This window comes from Larus michahellis, chromosome 2, assembly GCF_964199755.1.
Source record: "Larus michahellis chromosome 2, bLarMic1.1, whole genome shotgun sequence".
Classification (NCBI taxonomy): Eukaryota; Metazoa; Chordata; class Aves; order Charadriiformes; family Laridae; genus Larus; species Larus michahellis.
The window spans coordinates 102,226,375-102,250,952 of NC_133897.1; the positions used below are offsets into that span (position 1 = coordinate 102,226,375).

The window sequence follows — 24,578 nt, forward strand, 5'->3', positions numbered from 1 at the left end:
TAAGCTAAGCTCTGCTGATTCATGCTAGGACTGTCTGACAGTGGTTTCAAATCAGTCCTCAGCACTGAGAATATGTAAGTTTCCTTGATGAGCCTCAAACATCACTTTGGCTACAAGACAGCTCTTGGTCTTAACAGCACTGGAAATACACAAGGATTGTCCGTCCCCGTGATGCAAAGTGGGACCCACTGTGACCTTTTCGTCACACATAGTAAAGCTCTTGACGTAGTGCACCTGTTGATGGTAGATTATGGTCATAAAAGAATAGTGCCTTGATCAGATTTTAGGCAAAATGGAAAAAAATACGTGGGTGCATGTATCATCGTCGAGATCATTGCTTGTCGTTACAGTGATAAATATAGTCCATCTGCTTCCTCCTCACTGAGTCTCAGTTCACTAATTTGTCTTTTTCTCAACTTCTGACAGGTGAGGAATGATCTGACTGGCGTCCTGTATGGTGAAGACATTGAGATTTCAGATACTGAGAGTTTCTCCAATGATCCTTGCACAAGTGTAAAGAAGCTTAAGGTATGTGCTGCTGTTTGAGCAATAAAGTGGTGATTATGTCATGGCATTTGAGTTAATTTTTTTTTGCCTATGAAGGAGGCTAATAAAACAAAATTTGCATAAGAATGATACGCTACTACATTTCATTGCATAATGAAGTGAACAAATGGCATTTTGAGGGCCTAGTCCTGCTTAAGTCAATGGATGTCTGTGGATATAGTAAATATTTTTATAGTTCCTGATAGGGACACTAAGTAAAGCAAGTTGTTGAACGCTTAATATTTTTGTACCTAAAGCACCAGTCTTGGTGATATACGTGTGAAAGCTCTTGAGGTTTGGAACCAGAACCCTTTTAAGGTAAATTATCATGTAGCAAAAGCATTGAGCATCTTTCCATTATCTTCATTACACATTTTAGATTGAATTCTTTCTTTATATCATCTGCATTATTTTATATGAATCATTAAAAAATAGGAAAAATAAATTTGATAGCAGAATAATTTACCATCCTTCTCTAATTATAATGATTTATTAGGTTCCTGGCATCTCATAAAATTAAAACTATATTTTAGCATTACCATGCAGTGCAACCAATAGACTAGACATAGGAGATAGGAATCTTAAACCGCATACGAACGTGAAAAAATGACTGAAGAGCAAGAGAAAGCACTTTTAAACAGTGAAGATCAAATCGTTGCTGGCATTAAATACATATGACACACAATCAAAGCCACAATCCTGCAAATACTTGAATATGTGTAAAACGGGTTAAAACCCCCCTAATAAACTGAATGGTGTTAAAAAACTAAAATGAAAGCAAGGATATCGACCTGTATAAGACTAGACCACTACTGAAGCTAACGGGAAGAAGTCTGAAGCATGGTAAACTAAGTGTGCTTTATTATTCCCACAGGCTAGAGATGCAAGTCTGAATCCTTAAAGTATAAATAGGTAAAGATTATGTTTATAGGAAGCCATTTGTGTCTGTCCAGTCTAAGCCACTTTGCATTTCCTCTCTGGGATTGAAAAGACTCAAGTATCTGTTATCAGTAAAGTCCACATTTTTGACAAGGTATTTAACGCCTGGCATCGGAAAATGAACAATTCTGAAGGCAGAGCTATTTAAACCAATGGATGATGTAATAACAAGAAAAAATGCATATAAGCATGTATATTTAGGCTGAAGGTTAGAAGAAGCAATGAGATTCTAGCCTTCCTGTGTGTCAACAACATGCTGTTTGTTCTATAGGGAAGACTGGAAGACTCTAACAAACAATATATTAAAGTTATTTGTTGATTTCTTCTTCAAAACAAATTACTGCAACAATAAATAAGCAATTATCTTGACAGTAATACAAGGTTACTTGTCCTTAGGTACATGTCAGGCACAACTTAGCTATACAATTCTAAAAATGTTCATTCCTTTCTTCAAGATGTAAACCTAATATAGGTAAACTGGTATCTGCTTACTGTACTTGTGATTCAAGTAGATATAAAACACCTTTTATTTTTGTAAACACAGTTTAAATTGATGAAATTAATGATTATGCAAAGCAAAAGAGAAATACCTGGCATGATTTGCAGAAATATATGTTTTATATTTTTCCTAGCACCACCTTAATTTTTACTGCATTGACTCCAGCCTCCTTGAATCAGAGTTGGAAAGTAAATTTAGGCTTAAGGATATCTTTAAAACTCATTTTTTGTTCGGAGAAAGGGATGTTGGAGGTTATGCATTTGTACATCAATTTAAATGTTTAAAAATTCTAAGCACGCACAGGCAAATTGCATGAGCAATAACACTTCTGCTTCCAACTTTCTGGTATCATGCACATAGGACAAAAAGATTGCGATATATGAATTCCAATTCAATGAAACAGTTTCCGTCTGATTTCCCAAATACAATAGGTGTTTTGGATACTGCCCGAACACGATCTTTCATTCTAACAGTCAAATTAATTAAATTTTAAAATTTTGGGCCATGAACAGGTTTGGATGCGGCCTCAATCTAAGTGAGTGACATGCACGCTAACACAGACATCAGCAAGTTTTGCCAGCATGGTACGATGGTTGGAGCTGACATCCTCTAGTTCACCATCAGCGATTCCATAGCTAAGGTCAAAGGCTCATCTGTAGTTCTTCAAGTGGACGTCCAGGCACTTAGAAGGCAGAACATGTGGATACCTCTATTGACAAAGTTACCCATCTTGGAGTAGACTTATTGATAACATCTCGACTGTCAGATACATGGTAGAGAATAAGACAGAGTATCTGAGCTGTTCAATTTAGATATTTCATAAAGAGCCTGCCAAGACATTGACTTTTCCTGGCAGATGAGATATTGTAGCAATCCTTCTCTGGAAAGCTGTGTAATACAACATCGTGGTGTTATTCATTAGAAATGAGACAGATTAAAATCTGATCACAGAAGGAAAGCTCTGCAGGCTGAAAGAAAAAAATAGCTGCCTATTCCAGCATAATGTGCATCACTCAAAAACTGAAAAGGCTAAAGAGTGCCTCATATCTGAGGCTGTTAGAAATGGCAGTGGAGGAGACAAGTTGTTCTTCATCCCTCAGTGGAGCATCTTAGATGTCTTGATCCTCACTGTCTTCAGGGTTTATACTACTCAGCTGCCAGTAGTACCAAAGACACTTTATGTTTAGTGGGTGAATAATATCCTCACCTATATGAAGGAAAGAAGGCAGCAAGAGAATCATTCATTTTTGAGGCTGAGCTACAGTCTTCATTTATAAAACATGTTTTTATGGAGAGTCTGCCATAACTGTGGGTAAATTAAATGTAACTGTTCTTCATTTTCTTATTTGAACTTTAGTCCATATGGGAACATATGTATTGCTTACTGAGGGGCAAAGCTTAAATGCCGGTATTGCTACTCCAATCTCTGAGAAGAGTAAATATGACAGCTCACCATCTGGCAAATGGTCTAAACATTGGTCTTTTTATATAAGTGCAGTTTGGGGAGTTGCCTTCCCCCTGGGATGTTTTTAATCATCTCATAGATCACCTGCCTAGTTCCATGAATTAAAAACTCTTCCGTCAAATACGCTTTAGCTCCGTGCAAGCAATTTACAACTCTGTGAGAAAGAAAGAGTACTTGATGCTTACTGGGATCCAGTGGGTGACTTTGATCCCTACAAGAAAGTTACACTGTGTTAACTTGCATTCATCCCATGAAGGTTGATGTAAAGGAATACTATATCCTTGCCAGGAAATCATACTGTCTAATAGTCAGTTAACAGTGTGACTGAAGGGGGAGAAAAATTATGCCCCAGGAAATGTCTGACATATCTTTTTGCATGAGACTATAATGCGGACATATACCCTGACCTGCAAGTGCTGACATGAACCCAGCTCTGATAAACTTCAGTGCAGACTTCATTATCCATCCAGATAAAATCTCTGCAAGAGATTTGAGCTATTTACAGTTGCGTGAATTTGAAGCTTCAGAGTCTCTTATGCAGGACAGAGCCAACAGACCCAAGCCTGGCAGCAAATGGATCTAGGCTTTTTTACCACCTTGAATGCAATTTGTCAGGAGCAAATTTGTGAAAAATGTGAAAGAGGACGCAAAAATCAGAGTTGGAGAGAAAGAGGCTTACTGAGGATTGTGTTATTACACAGAGGAAAAATGTTATGTGTGGAAGAGGAAAAGCTCTAAGCCCTCAGGCATTGCATCTCACAGCATTGTATTGATATCTGTGGGGGTATAAACAAGGAATCTTTTATGATTGCCCATACATGACTAACCAATTAGAACTATATATTATGTTCTTCATGATGCAACTTTATGAAGCTGGACGAAGAAAAAGATATTCAGCCATATATGCACTACTGGCTTGACCCTGTGGTCCCATACTTTCCTCTTAACCCAGCAACATCCCTGTCTCATTCTGGATCTTCATCCCAGTTTGAAGTTCCTTGCTGATTCGATGCTATGTTCTGCGTCTCTGATTTCTCATCTCCTTCTGAGTACGTTCCTCTAGATTGTTGTTCCATTTTCTTCTGGGCTTACTTCCTGAGATTGCATTTATCCTGACAGTAATTATTTGTCAAGCTTCCTATTTGCCATACTGTTGAAAAGTCCTAATCTTCCCTCCCAAGATTCTTACTCAATAGTGGTTTCAAGCCTACTGCTGCCTCCCCAGCTGTTTGCTCCATCTTTGCCTAAAATGTTTACCCATTACCCAAATTCCTTACTGGACCTGTTTCTCCTTCCCATGTGCCCTTTTTTCTCTCACTGGATCTAGTTACTTTATTTACTGACTCTCAGCATTATCTTCTCGAATCCATCTCCAACCAGCACTGAGCATATGTGGATTGTGATTTTCCCCACCCCTCCAAGAGTTAATACCTGGATAACTGTGGGGAGAACTGGGGATTCATATTTCTGTCAGAGAAACCTTCTTTTTCTTGGCATATTTTGCATAAAAAGACTTGGAAAGGAACATTATTAAGGTTATAACTCTTAAGACTTTGAAAAGAAATCAGAATTCAGCTTTCTTTTGCTGTAGTTTTCTATGGCATAATACTTGAAATGGAAGACTTATTCTTTAATAGGTGGTAATAGAACATTTCTTTTGATCTTCTTCAGTCAGTTTGTGATTGGATACCATCCAAATCTTTTAGTGAACACAGACATGTTAATGTCCTCCTTACTGTACTGAGTGCTTCAAAAGCAGTAATTTATGTGTTAACATGGAAACATTAATTTAGGCGAAAGAACATTTCAGTATTGCATCTTGGCTCGATCATACATCAGGGATCAGGGATCAGGGACAGAACAGCAGGGATCCTCAAGTTATAGAGCCATAGCTGATCTTTAAACTTGGGCCATGAAGCTTTCTAGTTGAGCATTGGAGATTCTCGAGAACTTGGTTCAGTTGCGGTTCTCACACGTTGCAGATTTCCTGCTCTGGCATTGGAAGTTCAGTCCATGCTGGAAGTAGAGATTCCTGCCTGACAGAAAATCCAGCTTCCCTGAAATCCTTAGTCAGATATTGAGATGGTCAGATATTCAGAACTGGGATCTGCTGACAGCTGGACAAGTCAGCAAATGCACTCATTTGCTTGGGTACCTGAACAAGAGCACAGCATGTCTGAAGATAGGATTGACTGCCAATATTAGAATAGATGCTCTCTATGCTTGTGAGAAAAACATTTTCAAGATGAGTTTCTTCTGTGCTTGCACCCCTATAGACTAAAGGCATTGTAGAGCCTCGTACTCATGTGGCTGAATATGCAAGATTTGTGTCTGAGTGCTATTGCCAAACTAATTGCACAATGATATTAGCATAAGACAATCCTTGCAGACAGTGATGTTATTGAAATGGGATAGGATATTTCTGAGAAAAGAAAAAAGAAAAGGAGGCACTGTACAGTTCTTGTGGTGCTTTACAGTAAAAGAATAGTCACTGTCGGAAATATACTCTGGTTTATGTGATAATCAGGTGGAAGCAATGTCTTAAGGCATGGACCCCCACACCACAGACACTACACCTTCAGTCTGAAGGTTGTTGCACAGCCAGCAGGCAGTGTTGCTGCACATGCACTACAGGGTTATTCTCTACACCCTGACTACAGTCTCTGGCAGTCATAAACTTTGAGGCCGCACATCTTCTGTTTTTTGTTATTGTGTTGTTTGTTTTTTTTAAATTGGTTCTCATCATGTTATAAAATTAAAAGGAATTTATTCAATTTTAAGTTTAATAATTAGGTGCCGTGTCATTTCTTTTTATAAACAAACTTTTCAACTCTTTTAAAAAATATTAATTTTGCATTTTTATGTTCAGAGAGGTCAATTGATTCAGAGTAGGAATTCCTGGAGTGACCAAAATTATTTTTAGAATGTGAAAAATAGAAATAATGGATGAGGGTTTTTTTTTTGCTGCATAATTCCTAAATCTATTTATAGTTCTTGCAAAACCTGTAATACTATTGCTGTAATTTGTTTAATTTGTTTGTTTAGTTTCATGTGACCATGTTAGATTTGTTTAAAAAGGATCTAATCCGCTTCAATAAGATTTACATTACTTTATCAATCTGTGGCTAAATATAAAAATAAAGAGAAGCAGGCTTACTGAAAGTGCACAGGTTCAGAATGAGCAAAGCATATTACGTACTTTCTGACTTTAACCCTGCTAAGAGTGATACTAATTTCATGCACTTAATTGCAGAAGCATTCTAGTATCTTTCTGCACTGTCCATCATAATATTTTCTGCCCAGCAGGAAATAAACATCGAAATTATCTAAACTGAAAATCTTTGATAAATTGATTTAATTAAAACTGAAATGTTTTTCCTCACTGAAATTCACACTGGATCATCTGTTTCTTTTTTACTTGGAGAGGGAAAGAGCTATTAGTAATTCTAACCGAGTATTTTGTAAAAGAGATGAAAAATTAGATTTGCTCAACCTTTTGCTGAGAACCCAGCGTTTGTGTGAAATAAAAGGAAATATTAAGTCATAAAAAGCTATCTGTTCTGTGTTTTATAGACGTTAAAAGCAATTTTTCACATGAGAAAAAAGCTAGCCCAGTTCTTGAAGAAATATTTTCCTGCATATGCTCACAAATTTAGGAATATTTTCTTAATATGTTTCTAAGTATGAAAATAAAATGATCTCTTTTGACTTCAGTCATAGATTCTTAAAGTGTGATTTTTACTTTTTTTTAGTGTGTGGGGGTGGGAGGGAGGAGGAGAAGATGGATTGACAATGTGTTATAGTGACTGTAGAGAAGATGTTGTATGAGTAAAACCTTTAAAAATTACTAAAGTGGGCAAAATATCAAGGCATTTTATCTCACTTACAAATTTCCAATCTCTCAACTTTACAGCATTAGTTCATGTAAGCAGTGAAAAGCATATATTTTCAGCTGGTTTTAATATGCAAAATTTTAAAAGAAATCTTGCAAGGGATCAAAAAAAATTGATATTTAGTATTATTGAATGGTAATATTTGACAAGATAAACATTATAGTTTTATTCTTGTTAGTGCTATTGCTTAATCATTTTCTTCAAACACCTCGGCTGCTGTCTCTTGCAGTATTTCAAGTTCTCGAACTTACAGAAAATGGTATAGTTCTGAATTAATTTTTCTGTCTGCAGCTGTAATCTGTGCTAACTCTCCACACAATTTGAATGGCCAACTGAAGTGGTTTCTGGAAAGGCTGTGACTGCATTTAACTGAAACGTATCTTATTCAATCTGCAGGGTAACGATGTTCGGATAATCCTTGGCCAGTTTGATGAGGAAATGGCTGTGAAAGTTTTCTGCTGTGTAAGTAAATATATTTAATTGCATATCAGAATAAAGAATGAGTGACATTTGAATAAAAAACGCATTTGACCATAAACATTTCTTTATGGGGTTCAGCTCTGTCAAGGTTTGTATCCTCAAGAGAGGTTACACATGCTTAGCTCCATTTCTGTTTCAATGAAATACTTTGTACTTGACTTCAGTGGAATTTAGGCATGGACTGCATGGTTAGGTTCTTATTGCTTTCCTGTAGTGGAATTAAATGCCAAATTGAGCTTGAGCATTTCTCTTCATGTCAGATCCAGAGAAACACTTGTATAGGTAGCAGCAGATACAGAGAACTGCAAGATTTGACTCTTGTCCAAGAGTTGTGTTCTGGTGGTAATGTCTGCGTGTATGCGGTTTTGCGTGTTTTGCTTTGAAAGAATAAGAAATTCAACCAGTTCCTATACATGCTAAGTAAGCAACCCTAATTATTTCTGCTACTCAAAATGTTGCTAATTGTACAGTTGTCATTCACTTCTGACTGCTGTACGTTTTACACAAAAGCAGATGTTAGTTTGTAAAAAAAAGGTTTTTGAATTAAAGTGCAAGTGCCAAGTGGAAGGTCCTGCACCTGTGTTGTGGCAGTCCCAAGCACAAATACAGGCTATGCGGAGAATGGATTGAGAGTATCCCTGCCAAGAAGGACTTGGCGGTGTTGGTTGATGAGAAGTTCAACGTGACCCAGCAATGTGTGCTCACAGCCCAGAAAGCCAACCTTATCCTGGGCTGCATCAAAAGAAGCATGGCCAGCAGGTCGAGGGAGGTGATTCTGCCCCTCTACTCTGCTCTGGTGAGACCCCACCTGGAGTGCTGCGTCCAGCTCCAGGGCCTTCAGCACAAGACATGGACCTGTTGGAGTGGGTCCAGAGGAGGGCCACAAAAATGATCAGAGGGCTGGAGCAGCTCTCCTATGAAGACAGGCTGAGAGAGTTGGGGCTGTTCAGCCTGGAGAAGAGAAGGCTCCGGGGAGACCTTAGTGTGGCCTTTCAGTACTTGAAGGGGGCCTACGAAAACATGGGGACCAACTTTTTAGCAGGGCCTGTTGCAATAGGACACAAGGGGTAACGGCTTTAAATTAAAAGAGGGTAGATTTAGACTAGATATAAGGAAGAAATTTTTTACAATGTGGGTGATGAATCACTGGCACAAGTTGCCCAGAGAGGTGGTAGATCCCCCATCCCTGAAGTGTTCAAGGCCAGGCTGGATGGGGCTTTGAGCCCTGGTCTAGTGGGAGGTGTCCCTGCCCATGGCAGGGGGTTTGGAACTAGATGATCTTTAACATTTCTTCCAACTCTAAACATTCTATATTTCTATGATTCTGTGATAAGGGAAATGTAGTAAGACCAGAAAACATAAAATTCCCTGTCCTCACCATTTATTTGTGCATGTGAATGTGCTGCAAACATGCACAGTGTTATTCCCATTGAAAGCAGCAGGATTAAATTGTGGTTCTTTATTTGTACTTGCTCAAAAAAAAAAATAATTCCCAAACAAGCAGATTTTACTGCCCTAAATTTTGTATTGTTATTGAATTCTTAGTCTAAATAACCAGATTAATCCTGTATGAGCCAAGGACCAAATAAATATAATGGAAAAGCAATAATGATGGCTTCTAAATTTCAGAGGGTGTTTTTTGGTGTTCACTTACAGAGACAGTTACCTATCCAAGCAAAGAAAGGAAAAGCAGAAGTTCAAAATCTCAGACACATGTTGGCTCATACTCAGCAGCTGTCCCAGTTGCTGCCAAAATTTGGAAAGGAGATTGTAGAGTATATTTGAAAGGAAAAAAAATCTGTTTGCATCCAAAAGGAAATGGAAAGTATTATTTTGTTTTTCATTCTTCTCATCTTTGATGGGTCTTTGTATATAGATCTTTTTGTTCTGGTATTTAAATTGGATTGACAATCTCCCATTTTTCCATTCCTGGAAGAAAGAATTGTCCTTCCACAGCCCAGCTCCTCCTCAGATATCTTGCGGTTGAGCTGCATTTCCCCAGCTGAGGGGTCCCAGTCAGAACTGTCTTCCAACCCAATGTTTAACAAGAGATTGGCCTAGCCTTATGCCACCGCCTTTAGTATCTAGTTGCCTTCTACAATTCTTTTCCAAGTCTGTGTGCACGTGAGGTCACTGAAGAAATCCTAGAAGTCCTCGGAGAGGCAGGGTGTCTTTTTGTCTGCATCACTCTAGTCTGAAGGACTTCATGTGGGGGATGTCTCCTTCACACAACCACCCACTGCAGCTTTCTGCAGCAATGGTTTGATACTAACATGGGAAGTGTGCGTAACACAGGTTTAAAGAGTGATGGTTACTTCTAAAGTACATTAGTGTCAAAAATAATAAGGTGGATTTTTCTGGAGCCTGGAGAAATCTGAGAGATCATGTATTTAGGCTTGTATAAATGTATTTATATGAGAGTTTCAGCAGGAGACTCAATGCAGGAGAGGGCAGTTCAAAGTAGGTCATTTATATATTAATACCCTACAATATGTCAGTAAGCTTGTTATTAGTCATAAAATATATTGTTGACTCATGCACTCCTACAGCTATGTGTCTAAGAGCACCATAATTTAGATATGTCAAGTTTTTTAACCCCCTTCCCCAGGTGTATCTTCAGACAGGTTTCACTTGTGATTCCCTGTTAAATTTTGCAGGGTGGCTGATGTCAGCCAGAGAAATGCTTTAAGTTTATTAAATGAAGGTGCTATTGTACTAGTGCAAGATTATTATTTTTTCCTGATTGTGGTTATAACTGGAATATTATTTGCTAATGATTTATGTAGGTGGAAAATCTTTAAAGTCTGCCTCAGTTTTCTGTGTGGATTCAACAATCATATGCTGTGAGGTTTCCTCAGGACATCTATTGGAGTTTACATAGAATCATAGAATCGTTTAGGTTAGAAAAGACCTTTAAGATCATCGAGTCCAACTGTTAACCTAACACTGCCAAGTCCCACTAAACCATGTCCCTAAGTGCCATCTAGTGACATCTACATGTCTTTTAAGTACCTCAAGGAATGGTGACTCCACCACTTCCCTGGGCAGTCTGTTCCAGTGCTTGACAACCCTTTCAGTGAAGAAATTTTTCCTGATATCCAGTCTAAACCTCCCCTGGCGCAACTTGAGGCCATTTCCTCTTGTCCTATCGCTTGTTACTTGGGAGAAGAGACTGACCCCCACCTCGATACAGCCTCCTTTCAGGGAGTTGTAGACAGCGATAAGGTTTCCCCTGAACCTCCTTTTCTCCAGGCTAAACAACCCCCAAAGTTCCCTCAGCTGCTCCTGACAGGAATTATTATTTAGTCCTTTCACCAGCTTCATTGCTCTTCTTCGGACATGATATGCTCATTTTCATTTGCCTGGGTATTTCCTCTCCCTCTCCCAAAAACACACACACAAAGAAGATGCAGAGCACATAAAGATAAACAGACTAAAAGATAGTCTAATTCAGTGGCAAACTTTAAAAACATGACAGGACTAATTCAAGCCAAAGTGAATTTTAGCAGGTGTTTCCTATGATGATTTAAATAAGTTTAGCTATTCATTTAACACTAGCGTCAAAAACAATCAGCAATTTTAATTCTATGGGAAATCTTAGCTTTCTAATGTTGTTTTCACCTCAGTGGGATGAATGTGATATTTTTCATGGAATAGAAATTAGGGTATTTTGCTCAAAACTTAACACTTCAACAATCAAAATGGTCAGCTCTGTTGGATAGACATCATGTTTTTTTCATTTGAAATTGGATTAACATGAAACTGCATCCTCCCAACGAAAACTTCGGTTCTGCAGAATTTTTTTTTTTAAATTGTTAGTGGGAATTTTTCCAAGGTATTTTCTTTAAGCTATAGAGACAATGTAGTATAGCTGCGCACACATCAAGACTGAGGCCTAGCTGATACAATTACCTGTCGGAAGACAATTAAAGAATACTGTTATGCATAGGTCACTGCATGAGCTTTAGGTGACTCTTTTAGTAAACATTTAATAATAACTAAAGCCAAGCTTAATCAGCATATTTGATACAAAAGGCCTGGACTCTCTTTTCTGAGCTGGTAGAGTTTTACTGATGAGTTTCTGTCTTGACGCTATTGATTTTTAATGAGAAACAGATGGAGGTTGATTGCAATTCAGAAGTCTACAGGCATTCTTGAAGGGGTGGGCTGTAGGATGTGTATGCTGTCATGATGGAAATATGATGGAAATTTGGTGGGGGTAAAGATTTGCAGGCCCATTTACACAAACTGCCAGTAATTGTTTACTACACATAGAAAGATCTCTTACAGAAATTTCTTTGTCGTAAATAAGCATGTCTTCATGGATTCAAACAAGAATGAAAAGTTAAAAAAAAAAGTAAAAATATTCAGTCTCACAAGGGCAAAAGATGTCCAGGACAATTTCCTGTGTGCTTGAGAGCAACTCAGGGCTTTGCGGCCTAGACAGGGCACCCAGGAAAAGTTAGGGAAGACTTATGGCTACTTTATGCTGTTCTAATGGTACAAAGCCCTTCTTTGCTTTGCTCTTGTCTGCCAACAAATCTTCCTCTTAGAAACTAAAACCTATAAGAAGTGGTCTGTGTGGATTCAAACAGTTCAAGAAAAATCCACATATTTCATGGAAACGTGTCTTTTAAGCATCAAAATAACATCCATTTAGCAGAATCATCAGGGAGAAAATGGTGGCAGAAAGCATTATTTTGAAATAAGTCTTCTGGAATCCAAACACTGAAATGCCTGAACACTTAACAACTGTGCTGTCACTAGAAAGGTGACTGCATGATCACGGTGCTCTGCTTTGGAGGAGCTGATTTTATTCCTCCTTCTTTTGCCTGCCCAGATTACCTTTCAAACCCTACCAATCCACCAGGTCCCAAATGAAGAGTAGCCAGCTCTTTAAGTGTTTGGGGTTTGTCTTCTAAAGCAAAATCTAGACATGTAACCAAATTCTTGCAGTTTCAGTGCAACCTTTGGAATGATCCCTTGTTTCCAGGATGAAATTTCTGGCTGTTTTGAAACTTAATTTTCATCCCATATCCCAGGACATTTACAGATTATGCAGGAAACAAGCTCAAGTGCAAACAGAAAAATTCCAACAGCTCTAATTTCAGAAAATTAATAGTCAATAATTTCTTGCAACACACAAGTTGATACTTTAATCTATATAGAGCAGGGGAAGCTACTGATGATTGTCCTTCTCTAAAAGCCCAATTCTGTGTTAATTTATGCCCTCGGTGATTTGGAAACTGTCAAATTAAATACACTATATTACTGAAAGGTCTTGAATGACCTCATTGTGTCATGGAAACTCTTTTAGACATCAGAAAGTATTACAGGACAGGGTTGCCGTTTTCCTCACAGGTGGATCTGGGATGCAGTGTAGCAGGAGTGGCGACAGGCAGGAAGACAAAAGCAGATGTGTTTCTGGAAGGGTAGAACTAATGAGCAATAGAAAGACAAACAATTTATGTGGATCGTGGAATAAGTAAGATATGAGATGCAAGACACTGGGGTTCAGACAGGAGTGCTTTCAAGTGGCATTGTATACAAATGCATGAAATTTGATTTAGGCTGAACAAAAGCTCCTGCAACCAGGGGCCAAACAAATCTGCTTTATGCACAATACATTTATGAACTGAGTTAGCATGATTATAATATACTTCACAGATTTAAAGCCCAATTTTCATTTGGGTATTAATGTATTTAGGAGGCTGTCCTGTTTCGTATTATTTGCTCTTCATCTTTATTTATCTGATAGGCTTTTGGTATGATCTTTGGGATAGTTTTCAAAACAGTTATGTTCTGAATGACTAATATGTCCTGTTTGCATTCTCATATCGTCTTCCTTCTGTAACATTTTCTGTGGAGACGTAGCAGTTTTTCAGTTAAGAGCGCTAAGGGTGTACCACGTATTTCTAAAAACTGGAATTTTTATCTTATGTGTTGTATCTCCGGTATTGCTTATATTATGAGCCGAAGAAGCATGAAACCTGCTGTTTTGAAATGGAGTCTGACTGAAATGTCAAAAGAAAAATATCTAGTTACAAGACAGTGAGAGAAACATCTGAGATAAAATTTGCTAATTTTATCTTAGAACACTCTTCACAATGGAGTAGAGTATCTACTCTGAAGAGATCAGCTTTTAGACACAACAGCATATGTGCCTGACTAATAAAGTATTTCTGTTTCCTGTTATATGTGTCTGCTATGTATTGAAAGGAGATAATCATCATCTCAGTATCTTGGAGTACAGTAGGCTGTATTCAGTATTCAAGCAATATAGAATTTCACCTGAAGAAATTTCTTTCTGGGGAAAAAAAAAAAAATCACTGAAATCTGCTTGCTTTATCAGTTTACTATTGATTCATGCTCCTCAGAAGAAACTGCTTACTTAATGTCCCCGTGATCTCCATTTTAGCACAGTCACATAATTCATATTACCAACATTGTGATTTGATGGTGCCTAGGATCCAAGTTATTGGTTTATGTGGTATGTAGGATGATACTAGAATGATAATAATTTAGTTTAAACATGGTAGCGTGGTGATCCTAACACTGCTGTAATAGTTGTGTTATGGAGAATTTTTTATGCAAATGCTGTGCCTTCTGCCAGTATTCCTCTTTCTCTCCCCCCATTTTAGAATCCAGTATTTTATTTTTCTGTTTTAGAATAAATGATCTATTGAAAGCAAAACAGGTTTTACTAAATTCTCTTCTCGTGACCTGAATTTTAAAGCTGGGAATCTTCAAGAAAAGAGTCTTCACTATTATCAAGTAATTATTCTAAACTGTTCAAAATACTTGTGTATCCGTCAAATATGCCATAGTTTCATTAATAAAGGAAAAAACATGGACAGGAAACAATTACTTATTGAATATGTCTGTTAGCTTTTCTATTTTTTTTCTTTGTAGGCTTATGATGAAGAAATGTATGGCAGCAAATATCAGTGGATTATTCCAGGGTGGTATGAAAACCTTTGGTGGGAATCCTGGATTAATTCCTCACAATGTCTCAGCAAAAATCTTCTTGCAGCCATGGAAGGTTATATCGGAGTGGATTTTGAGCCTCTCAGCTCAAAAATGATAAAGACCATATCAGGAAGGGTTAGTATTTTTCCTCCAACTATTTTATTATACCATCAGTTGTCTCACCAGTGTCTTGACACAGCAAAGCGCTGAGGAGGGAGATGAAGCTGAAGGGTTTTTCTACAAAGAAAGCTGTCAGTCATCATAGTTAGTTTCATCTTTCCACTGGTTTGTAATTTTTAAATATTTAGAAACCACTTCCAGTTCTCTACAGGGTAAGGAAGCAGCAGACTCCCTTTCCTCAAGTCTGTCCTCTTCCCCCTGTGTGAACATTACAGTTAAATGTACAGTAAAGCTTGAATTATAGTCTGCAGTATCATGTGCTGTGTCATGTCAAGTTAAATAGTTGAGCACAGAAATGGAAAACTTTTATGTTTAAACCTAATTCTGCAAATGGCTAATTTCATTGGTGATTTGTGTCTCTCGGAACTTGGGCGGGGGGGGGGGTAGGGCTTGTTTTAAATATGTAAATATGTGTTATTTCCATAAAGTACGTAACATTTTATCACAGAACAAATTCATGGAAACTCTGGCCAATGAATAAACATGCCTGATTTTGCTGCTTTTCATCTTCTTTTCATCTATCTTTCATGCCTTGCTGAGTGAGCCCAAAAGGCAACTTTACAAAAAGGCAACTCTACAAAAAGGCAACTCATCATAAGATAGCACACCATAAAGAGCATAGTAAACTTGTAAAACATAGACAAATTGCCACTCAGATAATTTCATACTAAGCAAATAGTTGCTCAAATAAAGGTTATTTGATTTGATTATCCTGTAAAGTGTAATCAGACCACTGATTTGCAGGGATACAGGCTTATTCTCTGTTCTGGTATTATGGCTTACCAGTACACTGGTGTCCTGGTTCCGGTGGGGATAGGGTTAACTTTTCCTGGTATTCCATGCCATGTGAGCCACGCCCACCCTGAGCTGCCGGGGGAGGGGGCAGGAAGTTGCTGCTTAAAAGCGGGCTGGGGCGTCCCGGGTCGGCCGGTCGGCGAGCGGTGGTCCCGTAATCGCGTTTGTATATTCCCCTGTCCGTGTTGTTGTTGTTTGCCTGTTCCCTTTGCTGTTCTGTTAAACTGCCTTTGTCCCAACCCAAGAGTCTTGCCTTTTCTTACGATCCTTCCTGTATTAGGAAGGCACGTGCGAGCGGCACGTGGCTCTTTGTTGCCATCTGAGGCTAAACCACGACAACTGGTAGATTTGGTTGAACTGAAGCCTTATGTACAAAAGCAAAACAAAGCAAGTTGTCCATACAGAGACGCAGAACAACTGCTTTTCCATCTCTCTGTCTTGCAATCTTAATTTATTTCTTAATTTTTGTTTTGGCGGCCTTTTCTGTATTAGTCATGCATGTCTCTAAATTGGAGGGTACAGTTCTAAGTGTAGCTTTGGACGCAACTCTGTAAAAAGTTAAGTATTGAAGTAAAACTGAAGTTTTTCTCCTCTGCAGACTCCACAGCAATATGAAAAGGAATACAATGCTAAGCGCGGTGATGGGCAATCTAGCAAATTTCATGGTTATGCCTATGATGGAATATGGGTGATTGCCAAGACCCTGCAGCGGGCCATGAAGTATCTGAATGCCACCAACAAACACCAAAAAATTGAAGATTTTAACTACACAAATCACAAACTTGGAAAAATTTTTCTGGATGCTATGAATGAAACCAACTTCTTTGGAGTAACGGTAAGTCCTAAACAGATACTTGTGGGGTGGAGGAGGCTTGTGATGTTGTGTCAATAACTGAAGCAAGCATTAAATTTTAAATGCTCTTGAAAAAGAAACACAGTTGTGTATTTCTTATATCTTTGGAGCTTCCAGAATTCTACTTTATCTTAAAAATTAATGTTGTTGCATTGAGACTCTTGCACATTACCTGTCTTCTGATGCCAAGTGGTGACTCTGTACAGTTCCTAAATTACCAGATTTTTAAGCATGGATGTAATCTGAATGAACAACTCAGAGTGGTCTCAAGGGAACCACAGGTGTTGCAAGCTGCAGTGACCTTTTAAGTGACCATTTGAGCAGCTGAGGAGTAGCTGGAAGGTCATCTGAAAATACCTCCTATTTCCCTCCAACATTTATTTTTTGGTAATAGATAATAGAACACTAATATCTCCAACTCCAGTGTTGTACATCCAAGATATTCTTACAACATAGTTCAGTTTATAATTTGTATTTTTTCCCAGTCAAGTACAAAGCATGTTGACTATGACTTAAGAAGAACTGGTCACATAGAGTAATAACCTCATTCTATTTTCAATTGCACCATTGCAAATTCATAGTAATTTTTTTTTTTTTTAATTGACATTGCTTCTAGTTTTTATCAGAGGAAAACTGGCAGTAGGAGTGTGGCCCTAAAACTTCTTAATTACTTGATTGTGTTTGAGACAATGTCGGTCAGAAGTTAGCGGTGCATATGTGGTGCAGAGCCATATCCTTCACCGAGAGATGAGCAGACTCCATTTCAGGGAGAATGGTCTTCACAGTTTCCAATAGCAACAAACAAGGAACCTACTGGAACATGTTTTGTTAGGCGGTGTACTTGGGCCGCAACATGGCTAGATAAGGAAACCAGAGTTTTGAAGAAACGTGTATTTCAGCTGTGCACAGAGGGAGTGCTTTCAGGCACCTCCTTGCAGCAACAGCATGCGGAAGGTTGGCAATGATTTCTGCCGCTGCAGCTTGTCAGATTCTGTCCTCATGTTAATTTAAATTATCTTGGGTATCAGTTAACCTCAAAACATGTTGAAGTAGCAGAACTAAGGTGGTCATATGTGTCACAAATTGTTTCAAGGAGGAAATGCCTACGTATAGACATCAACAATGAGTGCAGGCTCAACTTTTTGGTGTCCTTGTTAATTGCTGAAGAAGCCTATGTTTTGCGTCATGGTACAATTGAGACTAATTTAGGATTTGTAAGCAAAAACCAATCATAAGGCAAGACAATACTGGAATCCAGTTGCCTGTACAGTATGAATTTTGCTTTCTTTTTACACTGAATTTGACTGAAGGTTTCAGTAAAAGAATTGGGTATCCCATTGCATCTGTAGCAGGACTGGATCTGTGATGGAATTTTCAGTCAGTAGTAGTTATGAACCAGACTCTGCAGGCAATCAGACACCTTTGTCCTGAGTTATTCCAAGTACAGTAGCTCTCAATGTAGTTGAAATTGTATATTGCTATGTAGTTTCTTTTTTTTTCTTCTTTCCCCATTTTAGTCTTTTTGCCTACTGTTTACTCTTGACAGCCGATTATAGTAAAATTGATAGATTTCATTAGTACTGCTTAATTGCCTTTCACTGCTCCCCCCCAGAAAAAAAAATAAATCCCAAAACCTCTAAGACAAAGACGGCTCTTTTTTATTAGTTTCAGAGACACCAGCAAAACCTCACATATGAACTGCATCCCTTTAGGGAGGGAATGAATCAAAGTTTCACCAACCATATTCAGCCGTGTTTACTTACTTTACTCCTTCAGGTATAATGGTTTTTAAAGAAATTACTGCACAATTATTCACCGCACTTAGTGCTTCTCTGAGGCACTTTGTAAAATGTTTCTCTTTAAGATTGGTCTACCAAGTCATCGTGACAATGCACAGCCCAAATTTAGTATTTGCAAGGATCATGCTTCTTGTTCCTATAATATGTTCACAAAAACATTTTAATCGGAAAGATATGGAGAGTAGAAAATCTATAGCGGCTACACTCTTAGGATATAATTAGAACAAACAATAATCAAGTTTTTCCAGACAGTGTGAAAAAGAAGAGTTTTATAGCAGATATTAAAAGTTTTTCATTGAAATGTTCAGAAAGTTGAAGGAACAGATTGATTCTTACCAGAAATATTTTTAACTTTTTATTCTTCAGTCTAATAAATTGCTGTCATTTGTGACCTAATTTAAAACTTTCACTGGAACATAAGTTTTGGGTCTCGGAGTTCCAAATCTTATTGTTATTTTTTTTTTCCAGAAAAGGTATTTTAGGATAAAATTTTTACAATTTATTCTTAAAAACTTATTCTAAACAGGAAAAGGACTTTCATTTATTCTACAGTATCTATGCCAAATATGAAATGAGTTTCTGAAAAAAAATAAATAAAAGGAAGGACTGAATCTTATCAATATTCAAAAACTCATCCAATGATGTAGTAAAATATGTGGTTAAATATTATGCAAGAGGAGAAGGTAGACAAGAAACTGTAGACAAGAATCTAAAAACGCAAAATCTCTTAAGAGGCATCTTTCTTTATGCTTTCTGTGAATATGATATCAGAAACCCCGTCACGTCATAAATAATAAATCTCTTTACCCAATTTTCATTTTCTTTGAAATTGTTTATAGAAAACCATAAAAAATATAATCACTGTTGAGTGGTGGTTTTTGTGGAATTTTTTAAACAATTCTGAAAAGATTTGCTGGGAGTGAAGTGTGCTAGTTCCTCATTACACAGAATGTCATTCTTTCAGTTTTGTGTTCATTTTTCCTGATCTTTTTTTTTTCTTTTTTTCTAGGCAACAACATTTAGAAAACAGTTTAGGCTATGGTCCAGAGTCTTGACAGGACTAATCCTCTTTTTGTGCATCAGAAATTCAGTACACGGATATTACTTATTCTAATTCTACGGTCAGAAATCTATTGGAAAGGAAATTATAGCTATTCCTTAAACATTCATGAAGGTTATGCTCTTTTTCTGGATTTTTTTTCTCTTAGCAAAATGGTTCCTTCTGTTAGTTTTCCTTCATGCTTATCTGACTTACAGTCAGGTTGGTTACCATGTAATTTTCATGTGTATTTTGAATATAGAGCAAGGAAAGATATATTTGGTGTTTTATCGGAAAACACTCATATGGTTATCTGCTACACTTTTTCAAAGGTAAAATGGATACTGTTTTACCGGTACAAAAGCACTTGGTGATGAGAAACGGAATATGAACAAACAGAAGACCTGCCGGGATGTTCCTACAGTTTTGTTAATCTGAATGTCCCAATTCTGCAGCCAGATCCACCGATGCTGGCCCTTTTCAAATCGAGTTAGGCATTGTGTGGTTAGGATGGTCCATCTGCAACGACCAGCTTTCAGAAGCGTCCTGTTGATTTGAGGCTAACTTGACTTTCACAGTTTACATTTTTCTAATTCCTTGCTTATCAGAGCACTTACTTATTTTTTAATGGGAAAGTTATTGAAACAAAAAAAATCTCTTAAAGGATTTTGGACAATTTTTTCCACTTTTCTTAATCCAGATAAAGCCAGTTTTGTAAAACGAATGCAACCCTGCCACCCTAATCGTTTATAAACTGACAGATGCCTGTTTCTTTGCTAAATATATCCCTATTCTGAAATAGTACAGTATTCTTTCTGATAACCTGTCAGAAAATGAAAGATAAGAAAAATAAGTACTCACACAATTTATTTTGAAGCAGTTCAGATGTCTGAGGAGTCACCTTATGTAGTTGGTAGAGCCCCTGGAAGTAATTTAGAGTTGAAGAATCTACTGAGGTCTCTGTTGAAGTGTTACTACTTTGAATCAGTGATAAAGCGATGGGAAACAAAATATACGTCGGGGATATCTGTATATCTGCATTTCAATTACATAGCAGTTTATAGCATAATACATATAACATGCCCATCATGTATGTGTGAACACCAAAGAAGAAGAAAAGCCTAACTTTATTTTGTGTAATACTACCATAGCATGACATGTAGGCTTGATAATTAGTGAAGAATTAGTGCTGTCTTCTCAGGGCACTGAGGCATATTTAGTGCATACTGAATCAAAATCCATCTAGAGAATAGAAGGATATTTTTTTAGTCATTTTTTCCTCTTTTTTCCTTTTTGTAAAGACCATGGATGGTTACACAGTACCTTACAACTACAGCAGTGTTTATATTTGTTAGCAAAGAAAAGTTGGTTGTACTTGGAAAGAGATTAAATACCACACTTGTTCTCAGTATGCTAAAAGTTTGTATTGGTTCCGTGGGGATAGCCAGGTGGTAGGAAAAATACAACATGTGTTCGAGATAATTTTTAATTTCTTTTTTATGCAAAACATGACATTATTTTTAAAAAATGCTTTCCTCTAATTTCCTAATTGCTTTGCCTTTGTCACTGATGTGATGTCATGAATGTTACCATTTTCCCTGGTTTGTGCCTGAAGTCCTGTAACTGTTGCAGTAGGGTATTCTACTGCTTGAGTTTATTGCTATTATCTGTGATTATAAATCAGGCTTCAAGATTGTTCATTTATTTCTCATCCTTATGGCCTTCTATTATTTGTGTCTAATGGAAAAAGAATTACAGTGGGGTGGAGAGAAAATTAAATACAGCGTTGTCTGTCCTTTTATGTCAGCCAGAGACTCTAGCACAGTAGGATAAAATTCCATCACAGTAGCTGCTGCGCAATTGAAACCACAGCCATGAAATAGCTTTCAAGTCTGTCCCTGGCATCCTGCATTTGAATGGATCCAGTCATGTTTCATAACTGGAAAAATGCTTATTGATATGAAGTTCATTTTGTATTTTGATGTTGATTATTTCTGAAGACTGATTTTTGCAGCTTGCCTCCGCTTTCCAGGCTTCAGTAGCCACTGAGCTGTACAGGAACCTCAGACATACAGGAAGTGTTAGCATCAGAATAGGAACAGGGAGACAATATTCATTTCATGTCATCCTGGAAAAGTAACATACCCTAAGACTGTTAAATTAAGGAATACGTTGGTCTACGGCAGAGAATCAGATGGAATTAGTGTGGACATCAGCAGAGTAAACTTATGCTTAATATGGGGGCCTAACACACGTTTCTGTAGAGGCATTGATCAGTGCAGTTCATTTTGCATGAACAGTTCTGATTTAAGCCTCAGGAGCTATTTATACCTGGAGTCAAATTTTCTTTGTTGGCATGGCTGAGGTAGGGCAGATAGTAAAAAAGTATTGGAAGGAGGGCAGAAATTTTAATCAAGTAAGTTCTTATTAAGCTAGAATAGTGCTTTAAAAGTAAATTTAATTTTATAAGGGGGCGGGGGGTGGGTGGAGGTTTTGTGTGCAGTGGAATACCTAACACTATAAAGATATCTGTTCCTGAGAAATACTTTTGAATGTTCCATCGAAATTTGACTTGGTCTTAATTTTGAACATTTGAAAATTTACATTTGGCCGTTATCCTTAATCAGGTGATTTGAGGGAGTTCAATAAGCTAGCAAAATGCATAGTCAGGAAACTATATATATGTATATATGCATGCACGCACATGTATGTGCTCGCAACGCCACTCCACTGTTGGCAGATCTCAGTTTTTTCCACACCTGACCCCATGGGTTATGAACGTGAACTACTCTGAACTTGATGCCTCCGGTTTCCTTTTGATTTTTCAGAACTTGCTTCCTGTTACAGGGTGTCTCGTGTAGCACAAGAAAGAAAAATATTTGGAGTCCGGTTGTATGGAAGACCGCCTACATCTCTTTTTGGTTTTCCTGAACCTGTTACCTGAGCTTCCCCCAGTGGAGATAAATGTGGTGAATCTCTTACTTCCTTACTCCCTCCTGACTTCCAGTGCATTATCCAACTCAGATGAGCAACTGAGAGCAGTAGAGTGGGTTGATGAAATAATTTGCTCTCTATACGTCCAGTTCATTTAGGAGACGCCTCAAAATAGAGAGCTGCTAAAGTAAGCCATCAGCAAGTTTGCATAGGGTCATAAACAATGTTTGCTCATTAGGAAAATTCAGTGCAAATGTTTTCATCTGCCAACAATGTAAAACTGCATACAGAAGGAAATCCTAACTTTTTAAAGTGAGAACTGGTATTAACTCTGACATTTCAAGATTAGCCCTCAAGCTAATCAGCAGTTGACGCTTTAATAGATAAAGTAGGTGGCAAATAAAAAAGGCTTTAGTCTGAAGTTGTAGAACACTTATTACTGCATCTGTCATTCTAATAGATGGATATTTGATGAAAATAAATGAACATACATTTACAGAAAAGCTAGTGAAACATTTTCTAAGATCTGGCTAACATCTCTTAGCTTCCTCTGCTCTGTGTTTAATTGTGTCTGTATCTAGACAGTGTTTAACATACTACATAATATGCCCTAGAAGATGCTTTGTTGCTACTTTGAGTACAAAAAGTGAACGTTCCCTTCAAATTATAAAGAAACAAAGCTCTAATGAAGGTGATTGCATTGTCTAAGTGGCGGTGCAGGTTTGTGCTTCACGGCGTAGTTCTCCTTCAAGCTTCTGAAGAAACAAAACGCATTTCAGTAGTTCTACCACCCTGGTTTTTCTGAAGTGTGTTTTGTATTGTAGCTGCCTGCTTCCAATCCACCTTTGTTTTATCTTTTTTTTTGTTTTCTTTTCTCTTATTCTGTTTTCCTTGCCTGTGTTATTTGGATTTGAATAATGAAAAGACTGAAGAAAAAATAACATTTACAGAATTTGGAAACTCTGTCCTGCTCCAGATCAGCATTTAAACTAGGAGTGGGTATCAGTGATTTTAAAGAGAGTCTTCAAGACAGTTTCTTCCCCTGGCAGTTGGTTTTGTCTGAGGTTGGTATAGAGGACCATTTGAAAAAAAAAAAAAACCTGAAAGAGGGGACAGCCTATACATGCCGGACAAGCAACATAGGAACTACGGGTTCTGTTATCTCTTGCCAAAGTAGGAGATTTTGTTTTCCTGATGGTTAGATGGCCTTTTGTGTTCTGTTTAGGCAGAAGTACTAAGAAGGTGAGGTCTTCCTTTGCCACCCCTCCAGCATGTGGTAGAAAAAGAAGGAAAAATGTTATGTACCTTCTTTCATTGAGGTAAAGCCCCGTGCCTCATGTGACCAAGATCTTTTTGACAAGAGATAGGAAATGTTGTTCATGTGCCTGTTGAAAAACGGTGATAGGATAAAACCTTACAGACATTTATGGAGAAGTGACCCTCTTGCATGAAGTGTAACAATGAAATATCATCTCTGAAAAAATAACAGAAAACCTGGAGTAGTTCCATCCACCTATACCATGGTTTCAAACCATGTCAGTATCTTATGATCAAAGGTAGATGACACATCAGTGTGAATCTCTGGTGATGATCCCACTTCAGCTGCAGAATATGTACAACATGTCTCTGTTCTCCATATACGAGCCTGTGGAAAAGAGTTAAGGATTTGCAATATATGCTATAAGAATTGTTTTAACAGAGTCTCTCCTGCAATTATGATCCAAAATGGAAAAAGGGGTGCAAGGTGTGTGGTGTTGACAATGTCGCAAATTTCTAATTTTCTGTTTGTGAAATTTAGTCATTTCTGTCACTGAAACTGCAGCTGTAACCTCCCAAGGAAGGACTAGAGCATTGCTGTTAAGGGAGGTGCAGAAGGAAAGTGAAGCATGATAGAGAAGGGAAAATCTCAGATGCTTTAATTGCCCTAGGACCTGATGCAGTTCTTGGTAGCTGTGGTAGAACATAGTGTGTCAATTAATGCAGTAGCCTACCAAACAACTGTCTTGGGTGCTATGATTACATGGCGCAGGTTAAAATTATTTCAAGCCCCTTTCAAGTATTGTTGCCTGTAAAGGAAGATAGCTCCTTCCCCAAGAGAGAAATGTCTTGAGTGCAGAGGGGACAGATGAAGAGTTGGTTCTGCATTCTGGATGGAGAGGCCCTGGGAGAGGAATAAATCCATAGCTA

At 37.8% G+C, this 24,578-nt stretch overlaps 1 protein-coding gene across 1 annotated transcript in view; it reads left to right on the plus strand.

Moving 5' to 3' along the window:
* GABBR2 (gamma-aminobutyric acid type B receptor subunit 2) overlaps positions 1-24,578 on the plus strand; it is a 491,654-nt gene that overhangs the window by 229,968 nt on the left and 237,108 nt on the right. Inside the window, exons 4-7 of the mRNA XM_074576421.1 lie at positions 427-528; positions 7,739-7,804; positions 14,735-14,926; positions 16,365-16,601. Of these exons, the coding sequence (XP_074432522.1) occupies positions 427-528; positions 7,739-7,804; positions 14,735-14,926; positions 16,365-16,601 (597 nt within the window). The remainder of the gene's footprint in view (positions 1-426; positions 529-7,738; positions 7,805-14,734; positions 14,927-16,364; positions 16,602-24,578) is intronic.